Source organism: Babesia bigemina, scaffold Bbigscaff_73806 (assembly GCF_000981445.1).
Source record: "Babesia bigemina genome assembly Bbig001, scaffold Bbigscaff_73806".
Lineage (NCBI taxonomy): Eukaryota > Apicomplexa > Aconoidasida > Piroplasmida > Babesiidae > Babesia > Babesia bigemina.
The window spans coordinates 1-15,615 of record NW_012237308.1 but is presented as its reverse complement, the minus strand read 5'-3'; the positions used below and the strand labels follow the sequence as shown (position 1 = coordinate 15,615).

The 15,615-nt window shown below is 46.2% G+C and overlaps 5 protein-coding genes across 5 annotated transcripts; all 5 read left to right on the top strand.

Moving 5' to 3' along the window:
• Nucleotides 1-572: 572 nt before the first annotated feature.
• BBBOND_0005180 (hypothetical protein, conserved) lies at nt 573-5,978 on the top strand (the record flags this gene model as incomplete). Its single annotated transcript, XM_012915347.1, has 1 exon — nt 573-5,978. The coding sequence occupies one exon, from the start codon at nt 573-575 to the stop codon at nt 5,976-5,978; it is 5,406 nt and encodes a 1,801-aa protein (XP_012770801.1).
• Nucleotides 5,979-8,220: 2,242 nt separating this feature from the next.
• On the top strand, nt 8,221-13,715 carry BBBOND_0005170 (hypothetical protein, conserved; the record flags this gene model as incomplete). The annotated part of the gene is given in 2 exon segments (XM_012915346.1): nt 8,221-8,242; nt 8,254-13,715. 2 exon segments carry the CDS (start codon nt 8,221-8,223, stop codon nt 13,713-13,715), a joined length of 5,484 nt encoding a protein of 1,827 aa, XP_012770800.1.
• Nucleotides 13,716-13,856: 141 nt separating this feature from the next.
• On the top strand, nt 13,857-14,042 carry BBBOND_0005160 (hypothetical protein, conserved; the record flags this gene model as incomplete). Its single annotated transcript, XM_012915345.1, has 1 exon — nt 13,857-14,042. The coding sequence occupies one exon, from the start codon at nt 13,857-13,859 to the stop codon at nt 14,040-14,042; it is 186 nt and encodes a 61-aa protein (XP_012770799.1).
• A 44-nt stretch (nt 14,043-14,086) lies between these two features.
• Nucleotides 14,087-14,392, top strand: BBBOND_0005150 (hypothetical protein, conserved; the record flags this gene model as incomplete). The annotated part of the gene is made up of 1 exon (XM_012915344.1): nt 14,087-14,392. One exon carries the CDS (start codon nt 14,087-14,089, stop codon nt 14,390-14,392), a length of 306 nt encoding a protein of 101 aa, XP_012770798.1.
• Nucleotides 14,393-15,123: 731 nt separating this feature from the next.
• BBBOND_0005140 (hypothetical protein, conserved) lies at nt 15,124-15,615 on the top strand (the record flags this gene model as incomplete). Its single annotated transcript, XM_012915343.1, has 1 exon — nt 15,124-15,615. One exon carries the CDS (start codon nt 15,124-15,126, stop codon nt 15,613-15,615), a length of 492 nt encoding a protein of 163 aa, XP_012770797.1.

The window sequence follows — 15,615 nt, the reverse complement described above, 5'->3', positions numbered from 1 at the left end:
GCTCCCTTACCCACTCTACATCGCTCCCTTACCCACTCTACATCGCTCCCTTACCCACTCTACATCGCTCCTTACCCACTCTACATCGCTCCCTAACCCACTCCACATCGCCCCTTTATCCACTCTACATCGCTCCCTAATCCACTCTACATCGCTCCTTAATCCACTCTCCATCGCTCCTTTGTCCACTCCACATCGCTCCCTTACCCACTCTACATCGCCCCTTAACCCACTCCACATCGCCCCTTAACCCACTCTACATCGCTCCCTAACCCACTCTACATCGCCCCTTAACTCACTCTACATCGCCCCTTTATCCACTCCACATCGCCCCTTCATCCACACTACATCGCTCCTTTATCCACTCTACATCGCCCCTTAACCCACTCTACATCGCTCCCTAACCCACTCTACATCGCTCCCTAACCCACTCCACATCCCTTGAATTACTTCGCCATATTAACGCTATGACCTCTATAAACCATCCTAATAACTTGTGCCTTGTCACCCTTTACTTCCCCTCTTCCACCGCTTGCCACTGCCCTGACCGTGTGCCGCCTAGGGAGCTTGGCATGAAATTTGACAAAATTTTGAACCTCAAAATTACCTTAAATAATAACCCTACTAACATCCTTAATAACCTCTGCACCGGCCTCGAAACTTTCCTCGGCTTCAACTCTGCCACCAAAGGCTACGACGGCTCTGGGATTGTGTACTCTGACTTGGATAGGCTTAGTGACGGGGTGATGGGATTTTTGTATCAGGTGCTTAAGGATGTCAGCGAGAAACAGCCTTACAGTGTGGGTAAAATAACGCTTAGAAATCTAGTAAGTAGCGTAATTGAACATAATCTTTGCTCAGGGCACGAGGGCTTTAAAAGGCTTTTCACCAAGTTGCCTGAGAGCATCGCGGCGTATAACAGGGACGTGCAGGAGGGGAATGAGAGGGTGAAGGGTGTAATAAATGATATGGACAGAAAGATGACTGCGCTAAAAAATCAGGTAAGTAGCGATTTGAATGATAATGCTGTTGCAGATTCAGGAAAAACTTCTACAGCAGCGATCGAGGCCTGGAACTTGGTGCGCATCTCACTGGACAATGCGTTGATCTTCGAAAATGGAATGTACGAATCCCATAATAATGTATTAGACTTAAACATTACATTACGTGATAAGGTCATTAACGGCAAAAATAATGTGCTTCATGAACGTGGTAGGCTTCAAAAGTATAGTAGGAAGGAAAAGAAAGATTTAGAGAAAATGGAGACCAAAATCCGTGAAGTGCTTGATGAGCTGAAAATGAATGTAAATGATAAGATTAGAAACGATGTCACAAGTCTAGTGGACATTTTGAAATTCAAGGTCGAGGATATAAAAGTTAAGTTGGAAGAAATTAATAAAAGACTCTGGGAATATGTGAAGCAGTTGATACAATGGATAGATGAAGCTAAGCAATTTATAGATAACCTAAGCGAAACGCACGTGCAGCCACTTGTACAAAACACAATCGGCACAGATAAACAGGAAAAACTTTATGATATCACAACGAGAATTCAGGATTCGTATGCAAGCGCAAATGAGCATGTCAAGCAGTTGGTTAAAGATGCTTTGAATGCGGTAAAAGAGATGGACGGCGAGCTGAAGAAAGATTTGTATAAGGTGAAAACGGCGGTGGAAAGGGAGGTGAAGGAAATTGAGAATAGGATTGGATCACTATATATTAATATTACCGGAACACCGGGACCAGCGAATGAGAAAAATAAAAAAATTGAGGAAATTATGAAACATATTAAAGGCGAGGTTGAAGGAATTAAGGGACTTCTAGGTGAACCAATGAAAGTACCAGTAACCGGCGGAACGTATGATAGTATATATCAAAATTGGGATGCGCTTAAAGAGCAGCTTACGGGTGATGTTGAGATTTTGACTGGTACACGAGTGAGAGATTCAAGTCTAACGCAACTTGTTAATGGAGTGACGGAATACGTCAAAGAATTTAGTAGAGATAGTTTTGAGACATTATTGACCAAGTGGATTGCAGAGATTATAGAGGATGGTGTAGTACATGGTAAACTATTTGTGTATGTCACGGATAATTTTGGAAAGCTCAGTGGTCTTGACAGGCCTGCAAAACTTCGCAACGTAAAATTAGTCATCAATCAGCACCTTCCAAAATATATGAATACCGATATTAACCTTGCTGCGCAGGAAAAGCTTAAAGGTGCTGAAATTACAAATATTGGGGAATGGCTTGAGCAATTCGCTAATCATGTGGATGTTCAACTCACAAAAACTCTAAATTCAACAATCGGCAAGGCAGCAAAGACGATTGAAATGCAAGTAAAAAGCGGTGATCAATCACACAAACCCGATCTTACAGACGCGCTTAAATCTATCTTCCAATGCGTAGCAAACAGATTTAAGCATGTTGCTGCGGAACTTAGACGATTCATCGAAGCGTCTAAAATAAAAAACGTGAAGGATGCGATACAGCAAGTCAAAGACATCGGTACGCAATTTAACGGCCTGGATGACACAACAATTGATGATATTGACTATGGCCACAAGATCGACACGGCGCTGGGGGCCGCTCATACACAAATTAAAAGGCTTCATGGAAATCTCAAACAAGCATTCGAATCAGGCTCCACCGGCGCTTCTAATTTCGCCAAAGCCGTCGACGACGCTATCCAGCAGGTTAAGACTACGCTTGAAGCGGAGATCGGACAGAGTGGTGCTGAAAAAATCACTAAGCTGCCCGAAAGCAAATTCTCCGGTTACGGAAGTTTTGTTGCCCAAACAACAGAAAGTATTAACGCTCTTACGTCCGGTGATATTGATAAAATGGGTGGCAGTCTCGTTGAGGTGATCAAGCAGCTTGGATACAATGGCTTCGATACATTCGGTAATAAATTGAACGGCGACGAGTCCGACCCAAGTAACACTATCGGATTCGTCGACCAAATCAGGCAAAATCTCAACGCTCTCATTGCGGCTTTAATGGAGACTGGAAAACATTTAAATGGAAATCTACACGTGTTCAAAATGCAAACCGTAGCTGAGAAACTTAAAAAAATCAAAGATGATCTCTACGGTCTGCACAATGATTTCAACCGTGTAATACAAACCACCGACGTTTTTATCAGATCCGACGCTGACAAATCAAGAACTGACACTATCAATCGTCTTCAAGAATATGTAAACGACAACGTAGGCTTTGCCCTCTCCACCCTCACCACCGCCGCCCGCCGCAACTACGTCTCCTCCATCAAATCCCTCCTCGCCGCGTTCGCGGACAAGATCACGAATGAGCTACAACCTCTGCCGGATCTAATCGACAAGGACAGAAAGGAGGGATTTAAAGGGTTCATGCGGACGTTGCAAGGCGTAATGGAGGATAATGGTGATACGTCGAATGACAATATTGAAAAACTTAGCAATTTGGTACGTGAACTATCTCAAGATAATGTGAATCATAAGGAGGCGTTCAGAAACTTATCCGAGAAATTCCAGAAATTCTTCTGGCCACTTAAGGGTTACCTGAAGACGGAAATCGATAGATTACATAAGGAAGAAGATAAAAAGAAACAACTGCCTGAAACTGACGACACCGTCTACACCGCCAAGCTGGGAGAGATCAACGTCTCATTTAATGACCTACTTTCTCACCTTCAGGAGACTAATAGATACGATCACCAGGTCCACGGGAAGCTTGATAAGTTGAGCCAGGCAGTTGCCATGCTCAAGCCAGAAACCTTCGACAGGCCGAACAGTCCGGTGCTGGACAGTGTCACCAGGGGGCTTGGTGGATTTGTTGGAGAGTTGAACAAGGTGTACATAAGCGCGTACGATAGTCAAACATTAGAGAAAGATCTCGTGGACCGCAAAGAGGTTATTACAACGAGAGAGGCCACAACGAAATACGAATTGAGGGAGTATGGCAGAAATTGTTCGAAGGTTTTCCTGCACGTGCTATCCATCTTGCATACGGAATTAAACAGATTGGTGAAGTATTGTCAGTCATCTACCAGCAGTGAACAGATAAATAAATCGACCATTGTTGGCATGTTTTTCCGTGACCAAGGCTACGATGTTTCGGACTTTGGCGAGCAGAATGGTGAATTGCAAGACCACAAGAGGATGACAGTGTTCTTCATCTACAAACGTCTTTTCCGAGATGATGACAGACATATTTTTAAAGACATTAAGAGAAATGGCTCTCTTCAAAAACTTCACGACTGCCTTCAAACGTACTACCAGGTGGGCCACGTCGCCACTTTTGCCGCCAAGAAACGCCCGTGTAGCATCTTCGAAATGCTCTGCTGGCTGTCTGGTCTGCAGTGCACCGCTGGTTACGAAGCGATGCTAAATGACGCTCTCAGTGACTTGTTCATAGATCCAAAGCAGGTCACCGACGGCGAATTGTCGGCAGTGATCGGCGTTGAACCCGTGAAGGCATATCCACAGGCGATGGAGTATGACGGCACACGCGCGGCAATAGAACATCTTTGCTCCACGGCATATGACCTTTTAGTTTACATCCTCGGCACCGGAAACGCGCATACCATGTACGCTTCTGACTTCTCTAACAACTCACTGGGCTTTCATTATCCGACTTCCGGTGAGGATTGCTTAGGCATGCTCATGGACGTCCTCAGTAGGCTATTGCCACCGCTGCAATTCATGTACAGCCGATGTAAGCTCAGCGTTCAGCACGGCGGCTGGCAAGAATGCGAGTACGGCAAAAACATAAGGACAACCAAATGGCCATGCAAAGAGCATATTACCGACGAAGTAGCGTGCCGACCAAATGACCAACCAAAGTGCCAGCCAACTTCTCCTCTAATGAGTTATCTTAACGATTGCTTACCTGGTCACCTTCCTCACCAATTGAGTTCCATCGGCTGTAAATACGATTGCGCCACCTGCCCGTCTACTTCGAGAAAAGGCCAGCCCTGCATAACGCCGCTTGGTTTCCGAGGCTTTTCAGGAAGCACGAAGACAGGCAAAGACCTGTGTTCTATACTCACTAAAATCATCGAGAATAAACATCTCGCATCGCTATTCTGCCTTGTTACCAAACCGCCAAAAACGTTGCCAGAACACTTCGGTTTTGCGTTATCATTGGTTGCCGATTGGCACAAAGGAGATATTGTTGGTAAGAAAGGCGTCCAAAATGCTTTCGAAGACTCAACCAAGGAGCTGTCCATCCGCCTATGTGACAAACCTGGCGATCTCACCAGTGCGCTCGTCGACGCGTACGGTTCGGACTCCGTAAAACACAGCACTTGCAGTAATCCTCACCTCAGGCATCTCGCATCCAATGACTTCTGCAACAAACATCCCTGTGCACCCTATCTCTCATCTCTTTACGCCGACTGCTACAAATACATCGCCAACAAAAACGCCAAGCTATACCTCTACTGGGCCGTGTATCTACCATGGGATTTCTGGACGTTGCTTAACAATTTATATACTGCTTTCTGCTCCATCGCTTGCCAGGATTGGGGCTGCAACAGCTGCATGAGAGCCGACAAATGTAAGAAAGGGAAACATGGCGATGAGAAGTCACGGTGCCAGTGTGAATCCATCGTAACCTGCAACGGCGTCTCCCCAACCTTGTACCAGTATGGCTTCATATTCAACAATGCAGTAGAATTGAATCGTTCTAAATACCAGAAGACATGTAACGATTTCTGCAACATATTAAGCAAAGTACTTAAGTCTGATTACTTCACCAAATTATTTGATAAGTGTGACGAATTTCTCTGGATCATCCGATCACCCTTCTCCTACCTTGTCCTCACCCTCTGGCTCCTCTCTCTGTTGTACCTCATCCACATCATGGTCATCCGCCTCGACCTGCTCCACATCAAATCGCATCTACACTCACCGTCATCACATCGCATCGCCGCGCAATCGCTACTCGCCGCTGGACGTGTTGGCAAACTCAGCAAGATATCTTACCTGCAACCATAATCGTACTCACGTGTTTACTATCTACACTCACCTAGCATCACCTACTCACCTAACATATGAATTGTGCATTAATCTGTTGAATCACTCATTAATCGTTGTATGTGATTGTGTAGTAGTTAACTAAAGTGGTGACCAAAGTGCTGACCAATGTGTTGACCAAAGTGGTGACCAATGTGCTGACCAACGTGTTGACCAATGTGTTGACCAAAGTGCTGACCAAAGTGGTGACCAAAGTGCTGACCAAGGTGCTGACCAAGGTGCTGACCAAGTTGATGGTTACGGCAGCGATGACATGGTCACGGCAGCGATGACATGGTTACGGCAGCGATGACATGGTCACGGCAGCGATGACATGGCTACGGCAGCGATGACATGGTCACGGCAGCGAGCACATGGTTACGGCAGCGATGACATGGTCACGGCAGCGATGACATGGTTACGGCAGCGATGACATGGTCACGGCAGCGATGACATGGTCACGGCAGCGATGACATGGTCACGGCAGCGATGACATGGTCACGGCAGCGGTGACATGGTCACGGCAGCGATGTCATGGTCACGGCAGCGATGACATGGCTACGGCAGCGATGACAGTGGTGACCAAGCACCTGACCTATGTGGTGATTATTATCCACCCTACATCGCTCCTTTATCCACTCTACATCGCTCCTTTATCCACTCTACATCGCCCCTTTATCCACTCTACATCGCCCCTTTATCCACTCTACATCGCCCCTTTATCCACTCTACATCGCTCCCTAACCCACTCTACATCGCTCCTTAACCCACTCTACATCGCTCCCTAACCCACTCTACATCGCCCCTTAATCCACTCTACATCGCTCCCTAATCCACTCTACATCGCCCCTTATCCACTCCACATCGCCCCTTTATCCACTCTACATCGCTCCCTAACCCACCCTTCATCGCCCCTTAACCCACTCTACATCGCCCCTTAACCCACCCTTCATCGCCCCTTAACCCACTCTACATCGCCCCTTAACCCACTCTACATCGCCCCTTAACCCACTCTACATCGCCCCTTAACCCACTCTACATCGCCCCTTAACCCACTCTACATCGCCCCTTAACCCACTCTACATCGCCTATTTATCCACCTTACATCGCTCCCTTACCCACTCTACATCGCCCCTTTCACCACTCTACATCACCCCTTTATCCACTCCACATCGCCCCTTATCCACTCTACATCACCCCTCTATCCACTCCACATCGCCCCTTTATCCACTCTACATCGCCCCTTTACCCACTCTACATCGCTCCCTAACCCACTCTACATCGCCTATTTATCCACCTTACATCGCTCCCTTACCCACTCTACATCGCCCCTTTCACCACTCTACATCGCCCCTTTCACCACTCTACATCGCCCCTTTATCCACTCTACATCGCCCCTTTATCCACTCTACATCGCTCCCTTACCCACTCTACATCGCCCCTTTGCCCACTCTACATCGCCCCTTTACCCACTCTACGTCGCTCCTTTACCCACTCTACATCGCTCCTTAATCCACTCTACATCGCTCCCTGACCCACTCTTTATCGCCCCCTAACCCACTCTACATCGCCCCTTTACCCACTCTACATCGCCCCTTTATCCACTCTACATCGCCCCTTAACCCACTCTACATCGCTCCCTAACCCACTCCACATCGCCCCTTATCCACTCTACATCGCCCCTTATCCACTCTACATCGCCCCTTAACCTTCTCTAATCGCTCCCTTATCCACTCTACATCGCCCCTTTCACCACTCTACATCGCCCCTTTCACCACTCTACATCGCCCCTTCATCCACCCTACATCGCCCCTTAACTCACTCCACATCGCCCCTTAACGTCCTCTAATCGCCCCTTAATCCACTCTACATCGCTCCCTAACCCACTCTACATCGCCCCTAAACCCACTCTACATCGCCCCTTAATCCACTCTACATCGCCCTTTTACCCACTCTACATCGCTCCTTTACCCACTCTACATCGCCCCTTAATCCACTCTACATCGCTCCCTAACCCACTCTACATCGCTCCTTATCCACTCTACATCGCCCCTTTACCCACTCTACATCGCCCCTTTATCCACTCTACATCTCTCGAATTACCTCGTCTTATTACCGCTATGACCTCTTTAGACCACAATAATAACTTGTGCTTGGTCACCCTTCACTGCCCTTCTGACTGAGTCCATCGACTGGTTGATCCAGGTTAGGCATGGGAACGGTGATGGTGGTGATGGTCTTACCAAGTTGTCTCAAGCTTTGAAAAAGTTGATTGAGGAGGCTATTGAGAAGGCTTATACTTCTCTAAACAAGCAATACCCTCTCGCTAAACCTCCTTCTAAAGTCGCCTCGTCTGCCGACTCGGCTCTTTCTACTGGCAAGCCTACTAAGTCTACTACTCCCGCGAAAAAAAGTTTTGAAGAGATTAAAAAAGACATTAATGAAGAAGTTACAAAGCTTCCTAAAACCATAAAAGAACTTGAAAATGACTCTTCTAATGATGATGTTACTAAGCGTTTATCTGACTGTCAGTCCAAGTTGGAGGCTTTGCAGACTGTGAATAAGCTTGCTGAATTTGCTGATTCACTTACTAAAAAACCTGAAAATGATAATATTTTAACGCATTTATGTTCCGCCCTCGAGAAATTCCTCGGCTTCAATCCATCTTCCAAAGGCTACGACGGCTCTGGGATTGTGTACTCTGACTTGGATAGGCTGTGTGACGGGGTGATGGCGTTTTTGCTTAGTATAATCACTGACGTAAATAACAACGAAAACCTTAAGAAATACAATACTAATTTGAATAGCGTACTTGAAACAATTAAACAAGCTAAATATAATAGAAAAAATTTTGATAGTAGTATTGCCGCGGTCAGTCAGGGGATTAGGGCGTGGGTGAAGGGGGTGGAGGAGAGGAATGAAAATGTAATGACGCCTTTAAATGAGCTGAATGAATCGATAAATGGGCATATGGCTCTTGACATGAGCGGCGCACTGATAACAGAGCAGTTGAAAAATTGGCAGGGTTTTTCTAGCATCTATCTTGAAAAAGCATTGGATGCCGTTGAGGCTCTAAATGCGATTGACGTGGAACTCGCAAAGAAAGTACCGCCCGGAATAAGGTGCGTAAAACAGTTCGCTCAGAACTTTTGGAATTCCGTTAATGATGAGACCGTTATAAATTCAATTGACGAGCTTGACGCATCGTTAATTAAGCAGCGGAGTGAGGTTACAAAGCACATCAGTAGCAGAATTAATGAGGTACAGAAAACGTTGAATAAAAAATTCGATAAGATTACCGCTAACATTGATATTTTTAGGAAACAGAAAGCTACGCACTTAAAAAATATAGAGGATGCTGTGAAAGCAGCCGATAAGCTGGCGGAGGATTTGCTTGCTACAACAGACAGAGGTTTTGAGAAGAAGTACAAAGATGTAATCGCTCATCTGTTTACTGAAATTAAAGATAAGGTCGAGGACTTCACTGGAAGCGACTCCGGTAAAAGTACAGAACTTCTGACTAATTTCAACACTGTTAAAGTCGAGGTCGGTAAACTGGAAGGAAAGGTACGACACGGGTTGGAGGAGTTGAAGAGAAATATCGAAAAACTTGCAGATGATGTTTACGATAATGAAAGCAACATTCTTGTTAGAGATGCGTTACGTGCACTTCAGCAGGCTAAACGTAAACTCGTTGAGGCACACGGCAAAGCATCAGCGCCTTCCAATAGTTTGTTGAATAAGTACAGCGGTGCGGCTGGACGGTTTCACGAGCAATTCGAAATTTTGATTAAGGGTGTTGAGGCACTTAACACGTCTGCTGTTACTAGTGAAATGAACACATTGGCATCTGCGGTTGGGGTGCAATTAGAACGTCTGAAGGATATTCATACAACCGTTAAGGGAGAAGTGGACGAGAAGTTTGGCAATCTGAAGAATACATTAAGTAGTCAGATTCAGGCACTTAAGGACGCCATAAAGTCGCAGTTGCAGGAGTATGTTAAAAAGTTTGGGGAAGGTGGCGATAATAATAGTTGGCAAAACAGTGATTTGAATAAGTGTCTTACTGAAGCCAGAAAATTCCTTGGAAAAAGCGCGGTCGTTGATTTAATAGATGCTATAAAAACAAATGGGCAAAAGATTGCTGAATATTTGATTGCCCAGATTAAAGATGGTGACATTGAATCTCTCGCGGACAACGCAGCCAAAGAAGGTACAAAGCGTTATCAAGATGCGCTTGGTATGAAGATCAATGGCGAATCGGGAACTGGAGACCTAACTGGCGGTATCAAGGGTGAGATACAGAAGGAAATGGACAAACTCAAACATCCAAATAAAAATGGGCAAGGATTCCAAAAGGCATTCAGCAATTTCGAAAAAGCTCTTGAAGCTGTTCGTCAATCATCGAAACCTGTCAAAATCGCAGAGACAGATGTACAAAACCAAGTGTACGCATTGATTGCTGCTGTAGAGAGTCTCGGCAACTCCATCAACGACTTCGATGAAGCAGCTAATGAGCGTATTAAGGATGTGGCCGAAAAGGCTATTGTGGAAGCAGCCAACACTATCGGCGCAAGTAATGGTGATATTGATGTGAAAACATTGATGACACAATTTGATTCAGCTAAAAGTGCAATGGACCAGGCCGTTCAGCAAATTCAAAAGGAGCTGACGGAACTTCAGACCCTTCCAAATACTGTAGATAAAAATCGTGAAAATACCAATCTTATTATGGCTGAAGTGAAATCTAGAATAGAGGAGATAAAAAAAGAAATCACCGCCATCAACCAACCCATCGAAGCCGCTCAATCAGCCCTCGAATCAGCCATTGGGTCAATCGAAAATGTATTGAAAGACACTCGACAAACTGCGATGTTCGAATTTGCGGCTCTCCAAGGTAATCTGCGGAGTCGGGTAAATGAATGTTTCGATGAAATCGAAGAGTATATCCAAAAGATGTTCGCAAAGGAAAAAAACGTCGAATTCCTGTCTCTGAAAAATTCCATTGTTGAAGAAATTCCAATAATTAGGAATACAATTAACGAAGATACCAAGGCAGGCCTCAAGGGACTGATGAACAAGCTAAGCGATGTTATCGCCGTACTTAAAGGCGCTGATACCAATCTAAGCACATATTCAAACTGGGTTAAAAGTTTCTATGAAAAGTTCCTGACGTCCCTCCAATCCCAGCCCGACCTCTCCGACCACTCCCCTCGTCTCACCCCCCTCACCGGCGCCCTCTCCGCCCTGCTGTCCACAATGCACGACCACAAACACTTCTCTGCCGCCGTCTCCCGCAAGCTCGCCGACCTCCAAACACAGCTCGTCACCCTCACCCCCTCTGCATTCTCCCAGGCCTCCCCGCTGCTCAACGTCGTCAAGGCCGGCGTCCAGGCGTTCCACGGGGAGCTCGCGAAGCAGTACGTCAGCAGGTACTCGGGGGAGAGGTTCACTGATGAGGTGGTTAAAGATAAGCCTTTATCTAATCCTAAAACAGTTATACCTCCCGCAAAAGCTGTTGACAACACCGAAATAACCGAGTACAGAAGGAAGTGCGCGAAGGTGTTTTTGACGCTGCTGGATATACTGAGTCATGGTTTCTATAAGATGGCAACAGAATGTCCTAAATTGTGGAAAGGCAAGCAAATTAATACGTATGAAGAGAATGCATTTGGCAAATGGCTAGAGGAGCAAGGCTACGAATTGAACTCCGAGGGCGGTAAACAGCATGGTGAGCTGCAGGACAAGAGAGAGATGAAAGGTCAAGAGATTTATGAGAAGCTGCTTACCAAAAAATTAGAGAACCTACCACAAGTAGATTTTGCAAAATGGAAAACGGAAATGATTAGGCAAAACAAAGGTAGCAACCGTAATATTAGAGAAATCAACGTTGTCGACATTATGCAATTCCTCTACGGACAAGTAGAAAATTTCTACCTTGCCAGTCACTTAAGACATATCGAAAGACCCAAAGCACCGTGTAACATATATCAGATGCTTTGTTGGCTTAGAGGTTTGTGGTACAGTCCCATGCGTCGTCCCGTTTATGTACAGATGAAAAGTCTGTTTGCTAAGCCGACTAAAGAGGACAAGCGAGATTACGGCGATATCAAGTATCATGAATTAATACAAGAGGCATCACAAAAGTTCACCGCTGAGACTGTCGCCTACAGTCTCAATGATGTCTGCACCCAGGCCGGCACAGTACTGACTACTATCCTCGGCCACGGCCACCAGGACGGGCGGTATGCCTGCGAATTGCTTACCAACCCGGATGATCTGGACTATCCAAGTAATGCTGGTGCGTGCTTTGACATGTTAGTTGACATGTTGCTCAGAGTGCAACACCAGTTGTATTTCTTGTTCACTCAGTGCTCACGCACCAATGAGTCCACTAGTTGGCGCAAGTGCTGGTACGGTAAGGACATCGGTGGGTCCGACTGGAGGTGCAACAGTATCCAATGTCCCAACCAAATATGTAACCAAAACGGTGACCAAAGAGCCAACCAAAAGGACGGCCAAACATGTGAAAAGCATCCTGACTGCGGTCTGAAATCACCCCTCCAGTCATTTTTAGAAGACGGTCTGCAGGGCTTCCTTCCACATCAGTTTAAGAAGCCGGGATGCAAATTAGAATGCACTGCGTCAAACCACAGAGGCATTCCGTGCAAAACGCCGATGGGCTTCACCGACCTCAGCGTAACAGCTTCAGACAGAGGCACGGGTGAGCGTCTTATGAAAGTGTTGAGTAAACTGTGCGGTGACTCAAACAGCCCCCTTAACAAAGTTTGCAGTTACCTGCAGTGTCTTCTCCAACGTCCTCCGGAGACGCTTGCTGACATGTTCAGCTTCTACTATCATCTTACCGATCGCTGGGGTATGCATGGTCAAACGCATAAACAGCAGGCATTTGAAAAGAAAGTTAACGCTGCCAATTTTGAGCGTACATACGATGAGTTGAAAGTCTACTACCTATTTTCCGCTAGTCACTCAGCAGCGTGGAAGGGGCATGCCGCTGGTAGCCTGGGCAGTCTCGTATGCTCATCACGGGACTCCGTCGTATGCGGTCCTTATCTGCGTCCCATCAGTCACGCCATCTACGAAACGTTCTCGTCAGAACACGCCGATAAGTATCTGTCGTGGATCGTTTACCTGACGGCATCGTTCTACGATCTGCTTAAAAAGTTGTACGATGAGTGCAATTTCAAATGCGGTGCCAGGGGGTCGAATTGCCACGTGAAAGCGTGCGTCAAGGAGTGTCCAACTACAACCATAGAGCAAGATCCGCCACGATATCACGATGCCAAATGCAAATCCATTGTAAGCTGTAATGCCACGCTGCCGACATTGGAGAAATACGGCTTTGTTCTCGGCGATCCGGAGAGGCTGAACGGAAGTGAACGATCGCAAACGAAACGCACGTGCAGAGATTTCTGTACAGTATTTGCGGAGGCATTTGACAAAGACTCACATCTTGTGAAGTTTTTCAAAGCCATTGATAATTTCATGTTCACCATCCGCGCACCTTTCTTGTGGACCACCGTCGCACTCTGGTCGCTGTCCCTCTTCTACCTCATCTGCGTCATGGTTGGCAGACTGGATGTGCTCCACATACGCTCGCACCTGAGGATACCGTCGTCGCACAGGATAACGGCGCAGTCGCTGTTGGCTGCAGCGCAAGTCGGAAGGCTTGCCAAGATATCGTATCTACAGCCGTGATCATCGTCACATTTGTAATTCACATAAACTCACCTAGCAATTCACCTACTCACCTAACTAATTAATTGTGCTATAATCTGTTGTATTGTTAATTAATCGTTGTATGTGATTGTGTAATAGTTAACTAAAGTGTTGAGCAAAATGCTTCCCAAAGTGGTGACCAATGTGCTGATCGATGTGCTGACCAACATGGTGACCAAGGTGCTGACCAAAGTGCTGACCAAGGTGCTGACCAAAGTGCTGACCAAACACCTGACCAATGTCATGACCAAAGTGGTGACCAAACACCTGACCAATGCCATGACCAACGTGCTGACCAAAGTGTGACCAACGTGTTGACCAATGTGCTGACCAGAGTGGTGACCAATGCCATGACCAAAGTGTTGACCAAGGTGCTGACCAAGGTGCTGACCAACGTGCTGACCAAGGTGCTGACCAACGTGTTGACCAAGGTGTTGACCAATGTGTTGACCAAAGAGGTGACCTATGTGCTGACCAAAGTGGTGACCAAAGAGGTGACCTATGTGCTGACCAAAGTGGTGACCAATGTGCTGACCAAAGTGGTGACCAATGCCGTGACCAATGTGTTGACCAATGTGCTGACCAATGCCATGACCAATGTGCTGACCAATGCCATGACCAGATTGCTGACCAAGTTAAGGTTACGGCAGCGATGACATGGACACGGCAGCGATGACATGGTCACGGCAGCGATGACATGGTCACGGCAGCGATGACATGGTTACGGCAGCGACGACATGGTCACAAGTGGTGATTATTATCCACTCTACATCGCTCCTTATCCACTCTACATCGCCCCTTCATCCACTCTACATCGCTCCTTAATCCACTCTACATCGCTCCCTAACCCACTCCACATTGTTCCTTTATCCACTCTACATCGCCCCTTCATCCACTCCACATCGCTCCTTAATCCACTCTACATCGCTCCCTAACCCACTCCACATCGTTCCTTTATCCACTCTACATCGCCCCTTTATCCACTCTACATCGCTCCCTTATCCATCCTACATCGCTCCCTAACCTACTCTACATCGCCCCTTTACCCACTCTACATCGCCCTTTTATCCACTCTACACCCCTCGAATTACCTCGCCATAATACCGCTATGACCTCCCTAAACTACAATAATAACTTGTGCCTTGTCACCCTTCTCTTCCCCTCTTCCACCTCCTGCCACAGCCCTGACCATGTGCCGCTCAGGGAGCTTGGCAAGAAATTTGACAAAATTTAAAACCTTAAAAATAACCTAAATAATAACCCCACTAACATCCTTAATAACTTTTGTGACGGCCTCGAAACTTTCCTCGGCTTCAACTCTGAGTCCAAAGGCTACGACGGCACTGGGATTGTGTACTCAGACCTGGATAGGCTGTGTGACGGGGTGATGGGATTTTTGTATTATTTGCTTAAGGATGTCAGCGAGAAACAGCCTTACAAGGTGGGTAAAAATGACTTAAAACAGTTTGTTGACACTGTACTTTTTAAGAAATTATCCACCGGGCGTAAGGGTTTTGAGGTCATTGAGCGGGTGGCGGGGAAGGTGGGGGAGTATAATGGTAAAGTAAAAACGTCGAATGAAAATGTTACCAGGCCTATAATTAAGCTTCGAGCAGACATGGAGAAACTTGAAAATGAGGTAAGTAAAATTTTAGAAAATGACGCTGTTTCAGGTGCGACCAAGAAATCCGTACAGGCTGTGACGTACAGTGAGGAGCAGGTCAAGCAAGCTGTTATCGACATTAATAAATTACTTAACGATTGTAAATTTCATGGTAAAGATTATAACAATCATTTAGACATGGCGCACAATAGTGAGAACATGAAAAACGCAATTAATGATCTTAATTTTAAATTACGTGACCGTGACGATCTATGA